Here is a 23,269-nt window from a genome sequence, read left to right on the forward strand (position 1 = left end):
CCTCACTACCACCTATAATTTGATCTTGGAATGCTTAAAATAGCAGGGACACCACTTGCTGACTTCTCACCCCCATTACCATCCCAGATTCATCTAGATAATGATGAATTATCCTTCAGCTCCCTATGACTTGTGTGTCCTGGGTGGTTGCCTAAGTGTAGTTACAGGCTATGAGTGTGGTGTCCCATCTTTCCAGCACCTGTCATATAAAGCTTTGAAACAATTGATGGTTTGGCCTCCGCCACCTTCTCACTTAACACTTTCGCGTTCCACAGACTGAATAATTCGTCATTTATTTTTCTACTGAATGTGTTCCAACGACGCAATACTGAGTCACTCATTACAATATTTTTTAAAAATTTAAATTTTATCAGATCAATCTGGTAGTGGTTTTAAAATAAGCGCCTTTAGATTGCACACAATTTGATACCAAAATCAAAGATATAACATGAAACTTGATGTCCAAACACTTGAAATATTATAAATAGGTCTATGGTCTGAATATTAAAATATTTGTTAAAATTCTATTTATTGTCCTATTATCTTGGGACTTGTTTTAAAATGTGCGCCTTTTTATTGCGAACAATTTGATACCAAAATGAAAGATGTAACACAAATATTTATGTCAGAACACTGGAAAGATATAAATAAATTTGTGATGATTAGCGTCCAGAATTAAAATATTTGTTAAAAATCCAGTTATTGCTCTATTATTCTGGGACTAGTTTTAAAATAATCGCCTTTTTATTGCGAACAATTTGATACCAAAACGAGCGACATAGCACGAAATTTGATGTTATCAAATTGAACGAGTTGAACATTAGGTTGCAATGTACAAAATGGTGCTCGTTCATGGGTAACTTTAGGCTTTTCTGCGGGGAGGCACTCCAGCCTTTTGTACATTTTATTCATACACATCTGTAGGGAATTTAATTGCGAACACAATGATACCAAAATGAGCGACGTAGCACGAGAATTAAGGTAAAAAAATGGAACGAGAATGCACATGTTACTGATTTTGTGCGTTTTTGCCGACTTTACGCTTTGCTGTTGGGAGTCACGCTAGGCTTTTGGACATTATATTTATACACACCTGTAGAGAATTTAATTGCGAACACAATGATACCAGAATGAGCGACGTAGCGCGAGAATTAAGGTGAGAAAACTGGAACGAGTATACACATTTGAGTGTCACCGCGCGCTTACCCGCACGGAGGGGCCACGATCCCCCTGTCAACCGCGAGTTTCCACGGAGCGCGAAAGTGTTAACTTGTTCCAACCGTCTCGCCACTGTTTGCAAAAGTGAATTTTCGTATATTTCTTTGACAGTTTTGTTTAGTTAGCTTAAATCTATGACCTCTTGTTCTTGAATTCAGATCTCGGAAAGTCTTCTTTATCAATTTTGTCGATTGCTGATACTATTTTGGATGTACAGTGGAGTCTCGATTAACCCTTAACCCTTTAGTTGCACAAGACATCATATGATGCGTTGAGTGACTTGCAGTAAATTGTGCTCGGCATCATATGATGCTTTGGAGTACCGCGCAAGATTTAAACGGCCCGCGGATACACGGGGGTTCACCACACCTTCATCAGGGCTCTTGTAAACAGACGCCATTTTAAAAAAAAAATCATGGGCCAAATTCCCTGGTGTGAGGGGCCTCAGTATTGAGTGAGCAACCAAGCCTGACGCACGCAGCATGAGCTCACAGCACTGCTGTTCAGCTTGTGACCACAGCATCGCCTAAAAATGCCATAATATACATGTTCTTGCTATTATTTAGCAATGATATTATTACAGAAGCCCCCTGACTGTGATAAAACTGACCAGGGTTCTGATAATAGCAGGACTGTGGTGATATTTAGCGCTGTGCTCCATGGAGGGAGGAGTAATGCTGTGGGAGGGAGGGTGGTGGCGTCGTCTTCTGACTGTGTGTGGTCACCTTTTATTGACTGCACTCACCATACCAGCTTAGTGGTTCGCTATGGAGAACACAAATGTAGATACTGTACATATATATAACGTGTGTATAGAGAGTATAAACAGCAATAGGAATAGGTTGGGAGCTGCCATTTTGGTGAGGGAGGTGCGTTGTCTGCATGACTTATCATGTTGTTTACTGGTGACCACTATGACCCGGAGTCCTGCGAGTTTGGTTGCTCATTGTGGCTCGGTTACCCAGTTGTGCTGACTAAGCGGGTGCGGGCAGCAGGGGCGTTGCACTTGAGTCTTGGTGGTGGCAACGTTCTCGTGGTTTACTCCTCGGAAGCCCCTGGGCGGCCCCGTTTTGGTTCGTTTTGGGACTTGGGGGTGTTGGTTGCTTCGGTTCCATCCACGCCCCCTTGTCTTTCCCCTGGATCACCCTTCCTGCCTGCATCCGGTTCCTTACCGTCTGTAGGTTCGGGGCGGGGTTTTTGGTGGTGTTGAGACTCGGGCAGTCTCGGGGAATTCCCCTTCCGGGGTAGTGACAGGGGGCATTTGAGCCTGTTCCTTCTGCCGTGTTGTATGAGTCTGCCAGTGGGCTCCCTTCCTTAGTGTTTTCACGGCTGCCCCGGTTTTCTGGTACGGCCAGGGCTTTTGGGGGCCTGTCGTGTAGGTTCCCGGGGCTGGGGAGGGGCTGACTTGGGGGCCTTGGCCCCGTTGGACCCCGTGGGGGTTTTTATCCCCCTCTAAGCGAGGCTTGTGGTTACGCGGAGTGGGGTCTTTCCTCCCCACTCGCCGTACGTGCTGTTGGGCGTTGGCCCCTCCCCGGGCTCGGTTCCTTAGCCTTTGAGTCGGTTGGTTCCGTCCTGTGGGTGGATGTTTCCTCCCACCCTTTTTTGGGACGGTGTTTTTCGTCATGTTTCCCCGTTCTTGGGGTTCTACGTGACTTCTGATCTCGGGTGCGCCTGCGCCTTTGTGGGCCTTTGGGACTAGTGTTGGCTTCTGTGTTCTCGAGGGTTCGGGAAGGTTTTTCGCTACTTCCCGCATTATTGGAAAGTCTGCCGGCTCCTCGTCCTTGTCGCTGTTTTGGGCTACTTGTGGCCCGGTTGGGCTACTTGTGGCCCGGTTGGGCTACTTGTGGCCCGGTTGGGCTGCTTGTGGGCCAGTTGGGCTACTTGTTGCTTTGTTGGGCTGCTTGTGGCCCGGTTGGGTTCCTTTTTGGGCTCTGTCTTTGCTTCGTTGGCCGGTTTTATTGTTCCTGCTTCCTCTTTTGGCTACTTTTCTAGTGCAGTAGTCCTGGTTGGCGCCTTCCCGCAGAGAGGGTTGTGCGGTTCGGCCAGCGTGTCATGCGCATGCGCCGTGGAGTTTGTTTTGGTCTGGGCGGTGTTTCAGTGCTGGTGTTTTGCGCCCTTTTTGCTACAGTGCTTCGCCTCTCGCTCTTCTCCCTGGCTGCAGTATGTGCCCCTTCGCTCCGGGGGTGTCCTGGTTCCCAGTTGTGGGGAGGACGCAGTGGTTTTCCCTGTGTCAGGGGTGTGGGCCGCCTCCTTCGCCTCTCTCTGCTCTCCTGCGGGTCAGGCCAGGTCCGGCTCTGGCGTCTTCACCTGGCAGTACTCCCAGGTTCTTCTGGGCACGGTTGAGTCGTGTCAAGTTCGTGCCACCGTTCGCCAGGTGAGTTTCTGCGGTCTGGCGTCTTTTGGCCGGGCGCTGGATGCGGTGTTGTTTATATACCTGTCTTTATTTAGGTATATTTTTGTACGACTGAGACCGTTCGCACACCAGTGACTGTCCCTTTTTCAACCCTTCCTGTCCCCCTCGTGTGCATGTCCAACCCATGCTAGAGTCATTCAGGGGACCCACCTTTTTCATGTTGTGAAAATCCCCACTTTTCATGTTGTGAAAATCCCCAACCCCCACTTTGCTGTGGGGGTTGTGGGGTTGGTTCTGTACTCACCTGGTAAGGCTCCTGGCTGTGCTTGCAGGGTTTGAGCTCTGGCTCTTGGGTCCCGCCTATCTGGTAGAACTTGCGGGATAGTACCAGTGGAGTGCAGTGGTGCTATAGGCACAATTGGGGAACACTGTATTACCATCAGAGATCTGTGGTTGTTACACGACCTACTTGCGAGCATAAGCCTTCTTGCTGGTAAGTTCGTGGACTTCCGGGGCACACTAGCCTGTATTCGAATAGAAGTTCTGACCCATCCTGGTTGTGGGGGTATGTGGGCCTGCGGGCCGCTCCAAGCAGCTGCCTGGTGGGCCACCCTCTGGCCGGTCTAGCCTGGCCTCGGGCCGGGCTTGGGGTGTAAATGAGCTCCCAGTACCCCATCCAGCAGGTATCCAGCGGGGTTTCTCCGGCGTCGGTCGCCTGGTGTGCAGGTTTCTGATCCTGCTGGGTTTTGTCGTATCTCCGTTGGCCCTGTCTGGGGTCTGCCTGCTCTGTTCTCTGCCTTTGCAGAAGCGTGTTGCTATTTACATGTTGCGGTGGTGCCTGTTGCTGCTACTGCACGTGTGCATTGGTACCGTGTTTCACAGTGGCATGTCCTTGTTCCTGTGTCCGGTTGTGGTGTGGCACTTTGCTGCTGTTTTGTGCCTGGGGTTTGCATATGGGGGTTTGCTTGTTGTTTTTCGTGGTCTTCGGGTAAATGGTTTGGCCCTCTCAGGTGCGTGGGGGTTTTCTGTCTCTGCCTGATTGTCCACCCCTGGTTGTTTTGCTGGGGTTTTTGTGCTTCTGCTCTTTCTTCCTGCCTCCTCTGCAGCAGGGGTGTTCTGCGTGTGTTCCTGGGCTTCTTTGGCGTTTTTCAGCCTGTGTCCTGTGGTGTGCTTCTTTGTCTCGGTCTATTGCAGTTGTTCGTACCCCTTGGTTCGGGTACTGTTCTGGCGGCAACCCTTCAGCCTTCTTTGGTTTCCTGGCTTGCCCTGCCGGTTGTTTTTTTTTTGGGTCTTGCGATGTCTCGCGTCGGACCTGTCGTTTCTGAACGCCTGGCGGGCTTGCTTGCTTGCTTTGGGGAGTTTTTCTGTTCGGCAGACGTTCCATCTCCTTGTGCCGCCTGGTCGCGCCCGAGATCTTCCCGCGGCTCCGCCTTTTCCTAGGCTCGGAGGGGCCTTGTCGGGGCTGCTTATGTTCTGCCTCGCGGTATCGCCTCCGGTTGGTGGTTGGGTGCCTTCGTGGTAGGTGTCCCACCTGCGTGCTTCTCTTGGCGGCAGTATGGGGTATTTTGGCGGTCCTTCCTTTTCCTGTCCCTTCTTAGGTGGTTACTCTTGTTAGCTTGGTTTACTCTCGGCTTGGTTTTCTGGTGGGGGTTGGGGGCCGTCGTCTTGCCACATACAGTCGCCTCTTTTCGTGCGGCGCTGGCGGAGCCGCTTCGGCTTGCTTTCGGTCTTGGTGTTGCTTCTGCACCGTTAGTAAGCTGTCTCGTGCGTCGTATCACCTCCAGCCTGTTCGTGCTGCTGTCTTCTCCTCGGTTAGTAGTGCCCCTTCGGTTCCGGTGTGTTTTTTCGTCGGCTCTTTCCTTTTGGCATTTGCCTCTGGGGGTCGGGTCGCTGAGTTTTCTTGCTCCTTCGGTTTTAGCGTTTTGGTTGTTCGGTGGCAGCAGTCTCCATCTTTTCTGGCGCGGGGTGGGGCTGCTGCGTTCTGCAGGGGTCCAGGGTTTGTTGGTGCTTCATTGGTCGGGCCGGGGGTGTGTCGTGTTTTGTGTTCAGTGGCGGCCCTCCGCTGTTGTTTGTGTACCACGGCGTTTGGGTCCGGAGCGCGTTTTGCGTTGATCCGGTTCTGTTCTTCCCGTTTCGCAGGTGATGGTGTCCCGGGTTGTCAGCCGGGTTCTTGCGGCTAAGCTGCCTGTGTTCTTCCCTCATGCCCGTGGCGTTCGTGGCTTCGCTGTTCTCGCTGCCGTCTGGGTAACGTGTCCTTGCGGTCTTTCGGGCATGGATTTTTGGTGTTCGTGCGGGGGCCTTGCTGCTCGTTGTTCTCGTGTTGTTCTCGGGACTTTTCAGGGCTGTGGCGCCTTGGGTTGGCGTTTGCTGCCGGTTGTCTCGCTTCCTTGGGCGGGGGGGCGTGGTGTCCGCCTTGCGGTTCCGTCCCTTTAACCTTCCTCTGTGGGTAGTTAGCTCCGGGGAGCCGACGGGGCTCCCCCCAGAAAACCAGCATTGAATGTAATGAAACGCCATTTTCTGGGTGAGACCCGGAGGCTCCCCGGCAACCCTCTCTCCCTCCGGTCGGCGGTTTTCGCGTGTTTTGACATCCAGCCTCAGAACTGATGGGTGGATAGCCGGCGTGGGAGGTCTGGAGCTCCCCCTTCCCCCTCCCGGGGAGGGGGGAGCTGCGCAGACAGCGGCGCGGTGACGTATGATGTCATACTAGTTTGCTGTTGAGGAGTTCTATCCACTAGTTTGGCTTTAGGTAGCAATTTTCACCAGAATAGGGGTTTGTTTTGGAATGCTTACCTTTCTGGATGCTTGACCCGGTCGATGGAAGACATAGAATGCTTCCTACCACACGGGAGTTTCTATAGGCCATTGCTCCCCTTGCCTCTCTGAGGGGGCCAGGTTCTGGCCGTGGTCCCCGGTAGGCCTTAGAACTCCATACACATGACTGATGCCAAAGTCTGACATTAGCATATCAGCCTGGTAAAGCTCCGGGGAGCCTCCGGGTCTCGCCCAGAAAATGGCGTTTCATTACATTCAACGCTGGTTTTTTTTCCTCTTGGCGGTCTACGTAACCTACTATAGCTGCCCCAAGTGGACCCGTCCAACACTGGTCAACCCATGTGCTCCCGTCCCTCGTGTTATACCACAGTGCTGTGCCATTAGTGAAATATTTTTTTAAATACATTTTTTATTTTCATAGTAACTTTGAACATTTTTGGCCAAGACTATATCTGGTAGCAGCATCAATCGTTCTGGAGGTGTTAAGAGGAAGAAGGTTGTCCTAACAATTAAAGACAAGTTACGTGTTATACACCTCAACCAGTGAGGCATCACAGGCAAGCCAAGCACCTTCAACAAGTGAGGCATCACAGGCAAGCCAAGCGCCTTCAAGTGAGGCGCAAGCAAGCGCCTTCAACAAGTGAGGCCTCACAGGCAACCCAAATGCCTTCAACAAGTGAGGCTTCAGCAGCTGGCAGTCAAAACTAACTGTCCTTAATGAACTGTACAGTAATTTTAAGTGTTAATTTTAGTGTTGTGTTAGTATAGGTTACGTAAATTTTTAAGAATTCTTAACTTCAAGATGTGTGGCATCAATCAAGAAGACGAACAACAAGGTAAGTTGAGGTTTCTAGTTGAATATTTAATAATTATATGTGGGAAGGCAATTCAAATTATGTTGTTTGTAGCATAAAAATAGTTGGAAATGCTCACTTTTGGGAAAAAGAGGTGAAAAAGTACCATTATCAGGAACACGTGATAATCCGGCTGGGGGTCCTTCCCATATAGTCCGGATAATCGAGTGGAGACAGTATTGTATGATTTCTGTGTTGTTTGTTAACAAACAAACACAGAAATCATCGATAGATACAGCAATAGCAGGCGGCTTGACATCTGCGAGGCACTACACATCAAAAAGTCAATACTGTACTAGCAATCAACAACCAATTAATGCACAACTATATTCTACCCACTTCAAGACTCCGTACCAATATAGAAGCATCAAGAGGAAGTATAGGCCAATAGACCCTTTGCAGTTACTTCCATTCTTCCCTTTCACTTATTCAATTTATACCCATTGAACCTTGTTCTGTCTTGTGTTGGTCAAAAGTTTGTTCACCTCATCCAAAACTGTTGCAACATATCGCCTCACCCAAATGCGAGTATATAAGACAAGCTATTTAGCGTTAGAATTAGTAAAACTCTGTTAAGTGTTTTCAGGTTACAGTTGTGTGTGTGTAAACTAAAGTCTTTGAAAATGTAATACGTTATTATGAAACGTGTTCAAGCGTCGCGTCAGACTAGAAATAAAAATGAATTTTGGAGAATTGATTTTTCAATTACCATCGACAGTAAAAAGAAACATAAGAAATATTGAGAAAATTCGTGTTAGAATTATTAATCTTACTTTTTCAGTCATATTTAACAACGTATGTTTACAAGAAAGACTGCTACCAAAATGTACTAATATATATACTGTATATATATATATATATATATATATATATATATATATATATATATATATATATATATATATATATATATATATATATCAGTATCCACTCAATTTAACGGCCTCTTTTATACCGATCTGCCGGTATTAACGACCGGTTTGGGAGCCCAGTATCTGGAGCCTGCTATACCGGTCTGCGGTCGATATTACCGACGGTCGGTATTGGGTTTGTTGTGGCATCAGCGTCCCCTCACATGGCGACCAGGCCGCCACCGACCTGGATCGTCCGGAGTCATATATTACATCTTAATTTTCTTTTAAAATGATTCACTTTAATGAAGAAAATTGTAAATTATTATTAATAAAATATTTTGAAACAGTTTTTATTAAGCAAAAGTCTTTGTTTTCTTATTAAATACCTTTTATAGTATGTATAGGCACTAGGTATTTTTTTTCCCACGGACCTAGTATGTACTCCGCCGGGCCATGTGTTCCCATTGTTTACCGTGAACTCGCGCGGCTAGCTTCAATTGTGAAGGATATTACTGTACTGTAATTGTGATCTTTTTAATTTACAAAATGCCAAAAGTTACCCAAAGGAAGCGCCTGACGGTTGCACAGAAGCTGGAGTTAATTAAGAAACTTGATAAAGGATATTCTCATGCATGAGCAGCAGCAGAGTTTAACATCGGTAAAAGTACAGTAAGTGACATCAAGAAACAGAAGGATACTCTATTAAAATATGTGAGCACAACAGAGTGTTAATTAAGCCTAGACAAAAAGATACTGTACAGTGTAAATATACAGTAGAAATAATTGTCAATAGTGAAGTAGAATTAGAACTCATGTGAATTAGTAGTAAGGCTAGCTGTTGTATGAAGTGAATGCCTGAAAATAAGTGTACTGTACATACAGTATGTACCCTGTATACAATATAAACAATATAAAACAAGCGCTGCAGAGGATGACGTAATCATCACAGCTTCGTAATCTTCAGCTTCATTAAAAGTAAGTCAATTTACCAATTTTATTATAGTATTACAAGATATTAATTGTTTTTTTCAACAAAAGCTACATATTAGTCTCTGCAAATGTATATTCTATCGTCAGCAGAGAAAAGGTGAGCTCAAAATATTTCGTCTTGGCTAGCTCTCAGTGACAAGGCTCGATCGCCATTGTTATGGCATGGCCGCCACAGCCTGTGTTGTAACATTAAAAGTAAGTCAATTTACCAATTTTATTATAGTATTACAAGATATTAATTTTTTTTTCAACAAAAGCTACATATTAATCTCTGCAAATGTATATTCTATCGTCAGCAGAGAAAAGGTGAGCTCAAAATATTTCGTCTTGGCTAGCTCTCAGTGACAAGGCTCGATCGCCATTGTTATGGCATGGCCGCCACAGCCTGTGTCGTAACATTAAAAATACATTACCTGCACTGTTCAGGGTAAATCAAAACACATCTGTAAAATTTTATTAAGACAATATTAACTCACTGATTGATACATGAAATATTTTTCAATACAAAGGAATGAATCAATTTTTTCCCACCCATCTGGACTTGATCAGAGCGTGTTCACACATCATCCATGCAGCAGCCAGCAACTGGCTTAATCGTCGGCCGTGCACTAAATTGGAATGCAATTACACAATGAACTTTATTTAATTTTAGTTATACAGTATAAAATATATCCTACCTGAATGTTACTTGAAAAATTACCTGACCCGACTTAACTTCGGAAATAACGGAGCTCCGTAAATAACGACTAGGGCTCAGCCCCATATAGGCTGTTAAATTGAGTGGATACTTATATATATATATATATATATATATATATATATATATATATATATATATATATATATATATATATATATATATATATATATATATATAATATGCGAACAATCCTGAATGGTCCCCAAGACTATATGCAACTGAAAACTCACACCCCAGAAGTGACTCGAACCCATACTGCCAGGAGCAACGCAACTGGTATGTACAGGACACCTTAATCCACTCGACCATCACGACCGGACATAAGGAGGTGATAGCCGAAGCTATTTGAACCCCCCCCCCCATCCTGCCGGCACTCGGATGGTAATCTTGGGCATAGTATTTTATCAAATCACCTCATTCTTTGGGGCACACGTGAGGAACACAAATGCGAACAAGCCTGAATGGTCCCCAGGACTATATGCAACTGAAAACTCACACCCCAGAAGTGACTCGAACCCATACTGCCAGGGGCAACGCAACTGGTATGTACAGGACACCTTAATCCACTCGACCATCACGACCGGACATTACGAGGTGATAGCCGAAGCTATTTGAACCACCCCTCCGCCGGCACTCGAATGGATCACCTCCTTATGTCCGGTCGTGATGATTGAGTTTAAGAGTTTAATCCGTTCCTGGAGACAGCTCATATTCCAAAAACTTGTAATCCAAAGCTAATTTCCCCATAAGAAATAATGGGAAATGAATTAATCCGTTCCTGACTACCCAAAAACCTCACTTCAAACTAAATTTTATGCCTAATTTATCTAAATAAACCTACAAAACTATGTTCAAGTTATTACTTACTCTTGCTGATTACTGCTGTAGGTGTATGGAAGATGGTGAGGAGGGAGAAGGAGAGGTGTTAATGTTTGGAAGGGGAGTCCTCCTCCCATTATAACATCAGGCAGTGAGGACCTCTCTGGGGTGCATTCTCTGGCATGTTTTGCCTGCATACCACTGGGTCCTGGCTCACTGCTCGATTTTCTCTCAACAAATCTGTACATGGAAGATTGTTATTCCCTTCTTCGCAAGATGTCTCTGTAGTAAGGCATCACATTGTCATTGAAAAGATTAAGGCAACGGCCTACTACAGCTTTCTCTGAGCGAGTCTTTTCAATAAAAGTTTGCATCTCTTCCCACATCTGACACCACTTCTTAATGTCTGCAGAAGGGACATTCTGTACTGCCTCATCCTCCTCCACTGAAGAAACATCCTCAGCTGTGTCTTCTTGCTGTTCCTTTTGAAGGGCTTGGAGTTCTTCAGTGGTCAGTTCTTCCACCAACTCCTCCACATCATCACTATCCAATTCCAAGCCCATTTGCTGGCCCAGAGTAACAATTTCCTCAATAATAGGCACATCATTTACAGGTTCAAACCCCTCAAAGTCTAGTTCTGTCACACATTCAGGACACAATTTTCTCCAGCTAAAGATCAGGGTTCTTTGAGTCACTTCTTGCCAGGCTTTGTCAACGAGTTTTAAAGCAATACAAATGTTAAAATGATCTTTCCAGAACTCTTTTTAGGGTGAGGTTTGTGGCTTCAGTCACTTCAAAGCATTTCCGGAAAAATGCCCTTTCGTAAAGTTTCTTAAAATTCGCTATGATTTTCTGGTCCATATGCTGAATTAGAGGAGTGGTGTTAGGAGGAAGGAACTTTACTATAAGAAATTTACTGTATCTGTGCAACAATTCATCTTCTAAGCCTGGAGGATGAGCAGGAGCATTGTCGAGGAGAAGCAGGGCCTTGAGTGGCAAATTGCAGTCTCCGTGGTGTAGTGGTAAGACACTCGCCTGGTGTTCCGCGAGCGCTATGTCATGGGTTCGTATCCTGGCCGGGGAGGGTTTACTGGGCGCAATTCCTTAACTGTAGCCTCTGTTTAACGCAACAGTAAAATGTGTACTTGGATGAAAAAACGAATCTTCGCAGCAGGGGATCGTATTCCAGGGACCTGCCCAAAACGCTACGCGTACTAGTGGCTGTACAAGAATGTAACAACTCTTGTATATATCTCAAAAAAAAAAAAAAAAAAAAAAAAAAAATGTTTCTCCTGCAGATATTTTTCTATGGCAGGGCACACCACTTCATTCACCCACACCGAAAAAAAATCCTAGTCATCCATGCCCTTTTATTAGCCTTCCACATCACACACATTTGTTTTTTCTGCACTTTATACTGTTTGAAAACCCTTGGATTTTCAGAATGATACACTAGCAAGGGTTTAATTTTCAAATCGCCACTCGCATTTGAATACAGCACAAGCGCAAACCTATCTTTCATAGGCTTGTGTCCGGGCAATGATTTTTCCTCCTTGGTAATGTATGTATGTTTTTCCTCTATTGTCATCCTTTCATGGGCTTTCTTGCCTTGATCCTTACCACTGGCTTTCTTGGGACCCATGGTGAGATATATAATAACAACTTTTATTGTCAAATGATCAAAATCCAACAAAACACTGAAGATCCTGGTGAAGAATTGAGGAGGGATAGTCACTGGGCACGAGGCACTGGTAAACTGAGGGGTGATTGCCGTACCACCATGCGCTAGGTCGGTCTGTACGCGTATCAATACCCTCGCCTTCCGAGGCAAGTTTTCCGAGAAAAATCCTGCTCATATTCCGAAAAACTCGTATACAGGGACACTCGTATTTTGAGGTACCACTGTATATATATGACAGTGTCAAACCACGGAGGAAGAATTGAAATAGGAATTTCCTTATCCACTTAACTGCACCAACCAAGTATTCTTGGTTGGCGGGAAACTGCACGAAGCAAGAAAACTCTCTTTGATTTTTCGGTACCCATACTAAATGTGTGCGCAGTTGGTTGTGTACGAAATGGACTCTTAGGACCTCTAGTCAGAGGCAGCCATCTTGGAAAAAATCCCAGAATGCTCTAGGGCTGCTGGCTGGATTAGTACTGAATGATCAACCATGGGTGGCGCACGCGCCTCTGGCTCCCAAACACCTGTCCGACGCAGTGTTGAAAGATCACTCTCTGTCAGTGAAATTCAAACCTTATTGTTTGAAGAACATAAGGGTAATAATATTGGTGAAGGTAGGCGCAATAAGGACCTAACACAATGGTCGGATGTAGGTTATACAGTACAGTACCTATGAGAACGATACAACGAGCGTATCCAATTGTAGTTCTGAGCGCCACCCTGGCCCACCTATGCTATCTCCAATTTATTTAGATGATACATAGATGAATAGTTTTCTGCGTTCAGTGATGATGAATCTGTTACAAGTAGCATAGATGAACAGTGTTAGCAGCTTCCATGGTGGTGTTTTCCATTGATAATTTCAAGAATAGCTGAAATCTCTTCTTGACTGACAGACACTTTGAGGCTAGCTGAATCTCTTCCAGAGTGACGGACACTCTTTGAGGCTGGCTGAATCTTTTCCTGTGTGGGACCATACAAAGCGATCTTTTCACGACTATCTTACAAATTGATCTTTTCCTGTAATCTTTCAAGATTACCTTACATTTTCCAAACTTGGCTACATACCACCTACAGGTACTAATGCCAAGGGTGTATGTGAGTGCATTATTTACACACAGAATGATGAAACGGGAATCGAAATCTATCTGTACCTGGTGCAATGAGAGCGAAGTCGCGCTGTATACCATGGATTACTTCGTTGACTACTCGCTTCTGAAGTACTGTGTAATACAGTGTGTTACTGTGTAAATAGTGTGTGAACTACATATTGTAATTTTAGTGAATTTTTAACAAGTAATATTGCGACAATAAACATTTATTGTGAACACATTACTGACACATGTATCACAGTTCCATGTAACACTATGAACATTCTACTGTACACCTTTTGTAAAGGGCACAAATATGCTTCATATACAATAAAGAAACAAATAAAACCACATTGGAAATACATGGAATAAAATTATTGAAAATATATTTGTGGCAACACCCGGTGCTTGAATGGCCCGTGCGACCGTGTCTGGGCGAGTCACGCACGGGCGACCAGGCCCTGATGATGTCACAGTGCACCTTGTCCACGTCACCACAGCCAAAGTAAGTGGAATTTGGCATTTATTTTTACATAGACATGTTCAGGGAGGAAATTTATAATTTTACAAAGAAAAAAAGAATTTTTCGGGAACACACTATTTCATGCGCACAGGGGGAATTTCACAATATACTCAGCGCAGCACGGTGGTTAAGTACTTTCATATATTAATACCTCTTCAGAAGGAATATGAATTCGGGTTTGGTATGCCTTGGTTTGGAATATTCCATTTATATTTCTTTTGAAGATGTATTAATATACAAAAGTACTTTAGGAAATTCCTGTTTCAATTCTTCCTCCGTGGTCTGACTGTCACATTTTTCATCACGTGTTAATTTTCGTGATTTACACACACACACACACAGCCTGGTAGCCTGGTGGATAGCGCGCAGTACTCGTAATTCTGTGGCGTGGGTTTGATTCCCGCACCAGGCAGAAACAAATGGGCAAAGTTTCTTTCACCCTGAATGCCCCTGTTACCTAGCAGTAAATAGGTACCTGAGAGTTAGTCAGCTGTCACAGGCTGCTTCCTTGGTGTGTAATTACCTAAGTGTAGTTACAGGATGAGAGCTACGCTCGTGGTGTCCCGTCTTCCCAGCACTCTTTGTCATATAACGCTTTGAAACTACTGACGGTCTTGGCCTCCACCACCTTCTCACTTAACTTGTTCCAACCGTCTACCACTCTACTGTATTTGCGAAGGTGAATCTTCTTATATTTCTTCGGCATCTGTGTTTAGCTAGTTTAAATCTATGACCTCTTGTTCTTGAAGTGCCAGGTCTCAGGAAATCTTCCCTGTCGATTTTATCAATTCCTGTTACTATTTTGTATGTAGTGATCATATCACCTCTTTTTCTTCTGTCTTCTAGTTTTGGCATGTTTAATGCTTCTAACCTCTCCTCGTAGCTCTTACCCTTCAGTTCTGGGAGCCACTTAGTAGCATGTCTTTGTACCTTTTCCAGTTTGTTGATGTGCTTCTTAAGATATGGGCACCACACAACAGTTGCATATTCTAGCTTTGGCCTAACAAAAGTCATGAACAATTTCTTTAGTATATCGCCATCCATGTATTTAAATGCAATTCTGAAGTTAGAAAGCATAGCATAGGCTCCTTGCACAATATTCTTTATGTGGTCCTCAGGTGATAGTTTTCTATCTAGAACCACCCCTAGATCTCTTTCTTTATCAGAATTCTTTAAAGATTTCTCACATAATATATAGGTTGTGTGGGGTCTATGTTCTATTCCACATTCCATAACATGACATTTATTAACATTAAATTCCATTTGCCAAGTGGTGCTCCATCTACTTATTTTGTCCAGGTCTTCTTGAAGGGCATGACAATCATCTAAATTTCTTATCCTTCCTATTATCTTAGCATCATCAGCAAACATGTTCATATAATTCTGTATACCAACTGGTAGATCATTTATGTACACAATAAACATCACTGGAGCAAGAACTGAACCCTGTGGTACTCCACTTGTGACATTTCTCCATTCCAATACATTGCCTCTGATTACTGCCCTCATTTTTCTATCAGTCAAAAAAATTTTCATCCATGATAGAAGTTTTCCTGTCACCCCTCCAATATTTTCCAGTTTCCAGAACAACCTCTTATGTGGAACTCTGTCGAAAGCCTTTTTTAGGTCCAGATAGATGCAGTCAACCCAACCATCTCTTTCCTGTAATATCTCTGTGGCTCGATCATAGAAACTGAGTAAATTTGATACACAGGATCTTCCAGATCGAAAACCATACTGTCTGTCTGATATTATATCATTTCTCTCTAGGTGTTCTACCCATTTAGCTTTGATTAGTTTTTCCAATACTTTCACTATTACACTTGTCAATGATACAGGTCTATAATTGAGGGGGTCTTCCCTGCTGCCACTTTTGTAGATTGGAACTATGTTAGCCTGTTTCCACACGTCTGCTACGATTCCTGTACACAGGGATGCCTGAAAGATCAGGTGAAGTGGAATGCTGAGCTCAGATGTACATTCTCTCAGAACCCATGGTGAAACGCCATCTGGGCCAGCTGCTTTGTTCTTACCGAGCTCCTTGAGCATTTTTTCCACTTCGTCTCTAGACACCTCTATGTGCTCTATGCTGTTCTCTGGAATTCTTATTGTATCTGGTTCCCTAAAGATTTCATTTTGTACAAACACACTTTAGAACTTTTCGTTTAGTGTTTCACACATTTCCTTTTCATCTTCCGTGAATCTATTTCCCATTTTCAATCTTTGAATGTTGTTGTTGTTTTCCGAATTTATAGAATAGACCTGGTTCTGTTTTACATTTGTCTGCAATCCCTTTTTCAAAATTTCTTTCTGCCTCTCTCCTCACTGCCGTGTAGTTGTTTCTCGCATCTTTGTATCGCTGGTATGTTTAGGGGTTCGGCCTCTTCCTGTATTGATTCCATTTTTGTGTCTTTTGGTCTCTAGCCCTCTCGCAATTTCTATTGAACCAATCCTGTTTCCTAGTTCTGCATCTCTGTTTTGGTATAAATTTTTTTGTGCCTTTATCATATATTTCACAAAACTTGACATACATCTCATTCACTTCCTTGCCTAGCATCAAGTCTGTCCAATTATACTCACTAAAAAAATTTCTAAGGTCACCATAATGTCCTCTCCTGAAGTCTGGTTTTTCAACTGCTTCAACCTCCTTATTTTCTTCCAGCTTATAACGCATTGCATACTTTATTCCCAAAAAGACATGGTCACTTTTACCCAAGGGAGGAAGGTACTGAATGTCAAATATCTCTTCCTCCTTCCTGGTAAATATCAAATCTAGCATGGAGGGAACGTCCCCTTCCCTCATCCTCGTAGCTTGTTTAACATGTTGATACAAGAATGTTTCCAGGATGAGGAAATTTATCAACTGTGATCTTCTACAAATTTACAGGTCCAAAAATCTTCTATTTTAGCTTCATATGCTTCCCAGTCTATGGATTTCAAGTTGAAGTCACCGACTATCAACAGTCATGATCTATCGTTATCCGCTCTCGCTATAATCTCTCATTATTGTTATAAGACCTTCACGTTTACTATCTAGCTCCTCCTTTGACCATGTGCTGCTTGGCGGTGGACTATATGCATTTATTATCATGAGTTTATCATCCTCATGGCAGATCTCTAGTGCTATTATGTCAACTTCTTGTGGATTGGCAGTCATTATTTCCTTCACCTTTAGGTGTTCTTTTACCAGCACAGCAACGCCACCGCCTTTCCTAATTTTTCTGTCCCGTCTCCAAATTGAGTAGCTCCTTGGGAATATGACCTCATTTAAAATTACATCTTCAAGTTTTGTCTCCGTGAGTGCAACAATGTCTGGTGTCTGCAGCTGTATTACATCACTTAACTCCAGTATCTTCGATCTCACTCCATCTATGTTGGTGTATGCAATCTTCAGGAACTTGTTCCCCCTCTCCTTATTCTTCACTCCCCCTCTCTCTATTGATTTTGTTGGTTTGCCTTTATGTACCACTTTACTGGTTTGCCTACCCCTATCACTTTGTAGAAAAAAGAATTTATTTCTTCTTCATTCCTGCTCTCATTTAAATGTTTTCCCTCGGCGAGGTTCGGTTTCAGCTTCTCTCTATCTTCTTTTGAAAGATCTCGTCTTAACGACCACCCTTTCCCATCCTCATCCCTTTGCAATTTTCTAGCATTCCTTAGTACTTCTTCCATCTGTTTGGCACCGTTTAGGGTGATCCTCAAAGGTCGATCTTTCCCTTTTACATACCTGCCTATTCTCCTGTAGTCGCACACATTCTCTCTGGTTGTAAGACCTTCCACGAGGCCAACAATTTTATCTACTACTTTAGCTTCTTCTACAGCTCTTTCTGACCTAGATGTTATCGCCTTTTCTTTGCAGCCAAAAATGATCAGGGACTTACTCCGATCAACTGTGTTTTGCACCAACTTCGGGTTAGATGCCAATTCTTTTCTCACTTCCAGCCTAATGTTTGTTTTATCTTGGTTGCTGCAGTGTTTGACTTCCTTTACTGCTTCTTCTATTTTTTCCTTCTCCTTGGCCACTTGTGCATAAGTGAGTTGCATATCTTTCTTGCACTGTTCTATTCCCTGTGTAACTTCCATCTGTGCTGACAAAAGTTGTTTCTCCTGTTGAATTTCCTTGCCTAACCTATTGTAGTCATTTATGTTTAAATTTACTTTAACTTCTTCCAAGTGTGTGTGTGTGTAATTACCTAAGTGTGTGTGTGTGTGTGTGTGTGTGTGTGTGTGTGTGTGTGTGTGTGTGTGTGTGTGTGTGTGTGTGTGTGTGTGTGTGTGTGTGTGTGGTGCACACATACACATTATTATTATTTTTTTTTTGTGTATTTCCATACCCACACTTTATAAGAGTTAAAGGTTTTTTGGAGGAGTGATGCACTGCATATAAACAAAGTATATGTGAAATATTAGGGTATGTCTTGTTATAAAAATTACAATTTCAAAGAATTTTTAACTTAAAGTGCATCAAATTCATTACTGTATGTGGATAATTTTGTACATTCATGATAATACTGTACTTAAGGCATAAAAACTATTTTATCCTTGTACCAAGTTGAGCCATATTTTTTCTACAATAGAATGTGTGTTTCTAATAAAAATATTTAATAAATTTTAGTTGTGACTATGGAAACATTTTTACAGTATTGTATTTCTAGCAGGATTTCCATTTCTAAAAAATTGGATTTAATTTCTAAATAAAGAAAATACAAAAATATTTTAACTACACAATGCATCGTGGGAATTATGCTACGTTTTTAATGCACAGCCAAGGGGTTGCTCTTATTAAGTGATAAAAACTAATTACCTCAAATGTGGTTATTGGAAGGATTATAAAAGCACTAATTGAGTAATCATCATTCAGTGACATTATGCACTGTTGCAAAAGTACAAAGAAAAAGGTATAAAAAAAAAATTGTAGTTTTCTTATAGTGTCGTGTTACTTACTGTGGTCTTTCACTAGTATGTATTTAGCAAATTCAGGTCATTCTCACATGTGTAAACAAATTAGGGTACTGTAATAGTTTCTTGACAACATGCTAAAGTTGCCAGTATTATACAAGAATAGACCATCTCATATGGTATATGACTGGCACAATAAGTTTTCCCAATATTGTGTGGTTCCAGTTTTCTAACTTCTTTTCCTGCCGATACTAAAATGGAGTTTTTTTGTCATGGAAAGCAATGGTAACTTTTGCTTTAAAGGAGAGTTTGCCGAACCTAAAAATAATAAAACAAATATAAACAAAAATGTCCTATGCCACTGTGGGACTGCAGAATGTATAACAAATGCTCTTCCTATTTTATTTTCTTGCCAGCATGTAGTAGGAACCAACACAATTTGCTTTTATTTAACCTATTGGGCTTTGACTTAAATTTGTAGATTTAAATGGAATTAGTCTAATCAATGATTATTTGTAAATATAGTAATAAAATCCATAGTTTATTTGAAATGTTATATTTCAGGTTTTTTACAAGTACAGTTTCTTATAAATATAATTTAATAAATTATTTGTTTACTTGTAGTTTTACTCATTATGTCCTGGTCCTGCAGTCACAGTTTAACTTTATGCTGTATACAGTTTATATAATCATATTTAAATAATATAATTTTCTAGAAATCCTTATGAAAGTATTAAATGCAGAATACTGTTTTGTTTCTGAAACCCTCCTCTCAAGCACTGCCTTGGTGAGGTGGCTCTTGCATGTTTCCAGGTTTTCAAAGGTGACTTCTGCTTCTATCACCACTCTGCCAGATGACAGGCAAGGTAGGTCATATTTCAGAGGGGACTACAGTACTCAATTGCAGACAACAGAAAAATTAAGAAAGGTGAAGACGTTGCCATGCTGGTGAAAGTACACCTGACATATTCCTCCAGTCAGATATATTCTCTCTTTATTATTGCCCTCATTTTAATTGTCAACTAGAAAATTTTGATCCATGTCAGAAATCTCCCTGTCCAGCATGTTCCAGTTTCCAGGACAGCCTCTTGTGTGGGACTATCAAAATCCTTTTTTTTTAGGTTCAGACATACAGTCGATCTAACCACCTCTTTCCTTGTAGTATCTCTTGAGTGTGCACCATCCTCTGATGTTTTAGGCACTTTACTCTGCTGAAGAGCCCAAAACAATCTGAAATAAACCTACATAATCTTATGCATGTTCACATTCCTACGTTCCCTAAGGCCTCCTATTAATCATCATGCTCAATTTTAATTATTTAAATCTTGAATGACACAGTCAAGGCATCCATGCGAGTGAGAATTGATGCTTTAGAAATTGATAAAAAGTAAAGTAATACTAAGTACAAATTAAATTAACAAAAAATGAAAATAAAATCTCAAATGTATTGTATTTATAGCATTTAGGCATCATTTCTTTATTTGGCCAATAATTTTTTGTGTGATGTCAGAGAGCTGAGGAGAAAGAGGAAGTTTATCATTATTCAGAAAATGCTCCATTGATACTCCCAGATGATGCCATCTCATTTTACTAGTCTGATCCAATTCACTTGGATGTGTTACATCCTGCGAGTGACGTGACAAAAGTTTTCTTTCGTAGGCATTATCAGAAATGCTTCTCTCCAAAGGGCCATGTTCAATATTTTTGCTATTACTTGACGAGGATATTGGCTGGTTTCTGAGCTGTTCGTGGCAACTCTTTGTATTATAAAGATCCTTTTGAGGCTGAAGAGTTAAAGATAGAATAGAGCGAGTTATTTCTGATAACTCTGGCGAGCAAGGGAATTCTCTGTGGTATTTTTGAACACCTTTTAGTTTGTCCACATCTTGCTCTACAGGCTTTTCTTTGTGAATTGTCGCTGCTAATTCCTCAAACATCATCTCTCTTTGACTATGTAAGTGTCTTTGCTGATGGTTGGGAAGAACTGGCTCCTCAGGGGTATTGACAACTCTCTTAGATGCTTGGTAATCTTGGAAGGGCAAAATTGGCTCTTCTGGAGTAGAAATCTCATTTGATGCAACAGTTAACTGAGGTTTAACAGAACTAAATAATGAGAGACCAGGTTCTTCTGGAGTAACCGAGCATGCAATTTTTAATTCTGCAGCACTTACAGTATCTTCTGCAATATCATTTTTACTCTCTTCCTTTTTGCCTAAAATGGGTTTCATCATTAAAACCTGCATGGTATATTCTGAGAACTGTGGCTCGCATGGGGGAGTGTATTCACAGCATGAATCTTTAGGCACACTTATAAATTGAGGATCTGTGGGAATCTGAAGATTTGTGTCCTTAGATTTATGGTCAGTTATATGAGGGACTGCTAAGCCTGTCTCTAGTTGGAACTTATCACCATCAGATGATTGGTAAGATTTTCCAGCTTCCATTACTGGTGGATGAAGCAACTTTTTCCTAATAGAGGTTTTACGTAAGACATCAGGAGTCACGTTACCACTCTCTTCTATACCCGCCAGCCACTGATCTACTGTGACGTGAGATCGTGACAGCGATGCCAGCGATACCGACAGCCTTGCTCCATCACGAGAGTTTGTGGGTTGAGTATTTTTTACTCCAATGTTGCTTTGAGCAATGACTGGCACTGAAATGTTCACCTGAAAATAATATATACAAATATATATTAGTATATTTTAGTAGCAATCTTAATTGTATGCATATACAGTATTACTGAATGTGACCGAAAGAGTGAGATCACTGATCCTAGCACAAATCTTCTCTATTTTCCTTACATTTGTATTCACGTCAGAAGGAAGTTGAAAAATTAACTCTTCAAAGTATATTTCTTCAGTTTTATTTGGCCTTAAAAAATGTCTTGCTGCATGATATGCACCAGAGGATGAGGTGAAGATCTCCTCACATATAGGTCCATTTTATCTTGTCAATCTCCTATTTGCATGATGGAGAGACTGACAAGATCCATCATGCAAGCAGGAGACTGACGAGATACAATGGACCTACAAGTGAGGTGACTTACCTTCACCTCATTCTTGGGCACATATCATACAGGAAGAAATTTTGTAAGGCCAAATAAAACTAAAAATGAACTTTAAAGAGACATAATTTTTCAACTTTCTTCTCATGCAAATAGAAATGTAAGGAAAATTGAAGAGATTTGCACTAGAATCATTGATCTTACTCTTGCAGTCACATTCAATAATATATGCATGTACTAAATATATGTAAATATGAATGTACAGTATAAATGTGAGTGTGTGTGTGTGTGAGATAGATATATAGATATATAGATATATATATATATATATATATATATATATATATATATATATATATATATATATATATATATATGTCGTACCTAGTAGCCAGAACGCACTTCTCTGCCTACTATTCAAGGCCCGATTTGCCTAATAAGCCAAGTTTTCATGAATTAATTGTTTTTCGACTACCTAACCTACCTAACCTAACCTAACCTAACTTTTTCGGCCACCTAACCTAACCTAACCTATTAAGATAGGTTAGGTTAGGTTAGGTAGGGTTGGTTAGGTTCGGTCATATATCTACGTTAATTTTAACTCCAATAAAAAAAAATTGACTTCATACACAATGAAATGGGTAGCTTTATCATTTCATAAGAAAAAAAATAGAGAAAATATATTAATTCATGAAAACTTGGCTTATTAGGCAAATCGGGTCTTGCATAGTAGGCTGAGAAGTGAGTTCTGGCTACTAGGTACGACATATATATATATATATATATATATATATATATATATGTCGTACCTAGTAGCCAGAACGCACTTCTCAGCCTACTATGCAAGATCTGATTTGCCTAATAAGCCAAGTTTTCATGAATTAATTGTTTTTCGGCTACCTAACCTAACCTATAAAGATAGGTTTGGTTAGGTTCGGTCATGTATCTACGTTAATTTTAACTCCAATAAAAAAATATTGACCTCATACATAATGAAATGTATCATTTCATCATTTATCATTTCATAAGAAAAAATTAGAGAAAATATAATAATTCAGGAAAACTTGGCTTATTAGGCAAATCGGGCCTTGCATAGCAGGCCGAGTACGACGCTCTGGCTACTAGGCACAACATATATATAACCTTGTATAATAAAGTTTACAACATTAAAAAAAATGGGGGGTAGTAGGAGAAGTGAACATTCATACGTATTCAGAGTTAAATGGCAAGTTTTTCTCTGAATGCTCTGTGTTCCCTTCTTTGAGGCTGTGGGTCCCTACAATTGCACCAATGGTGGTCCCCCCCCCCCATATTATATATTATATTATATATTATATTACTGTATATTATATATTATATTATATTATATATTATATTATATTATATATATAAATATGCGAACAAGCTTGAACGGTTCCCAAGCCAATATGCAACCGAAAACTCCATATCCCAGAAGGATTCGAACCCAGACAGCCAGGAGCACTATGCACCTTGGCGTGCATAAT

General features: G+C 41.8%; 1 protein-coding gene across 3 annotated transcripts in view; it reads right to left on the reverse strand.

Annotated features, from left to right (window-relative positions):
* Positions 1-20,202: 20,202 nt before the first annotated feature.
* LOC123768902 (uncharacterized) overlaps positions 20,203-23,269 on the reverse strand; it is a 76,948-nt gene continuing 73,881 nt past the window's right edge. For all 3 annotated transcript variants that reach the window (XM_069309052.1, XM_045759690.2, XM_069309054.1), the window contains exon 7: positions 20,203-21,426. In XM_069309052.1, coding sequence (XP_069165153.1) covers positions 20,227-21,426 — 1,200 coding nt within the window. In that variant the 3' untranslated portion in view covers positions 20,203-20,226. The remainder of the gene's footprint in view (positions 21,427-23,269) is intronic.

This window comes from Procambarus clarkii, chromosome 64, assembly GCF_040958095.1.
Source record: "Procambarus clarkii isolate CNS0578487 chromosome 64, FALCON_Pclarkii_2.0, whole genome shotgun sequence".
Classification (NCBI taxonomy): domain Eukaryota; kingdom Metazoa; phylum Arthropoda; class Malacostraca; order Decapoda; family Cambaridae; genus Procambarus; species Procambarus clarkii.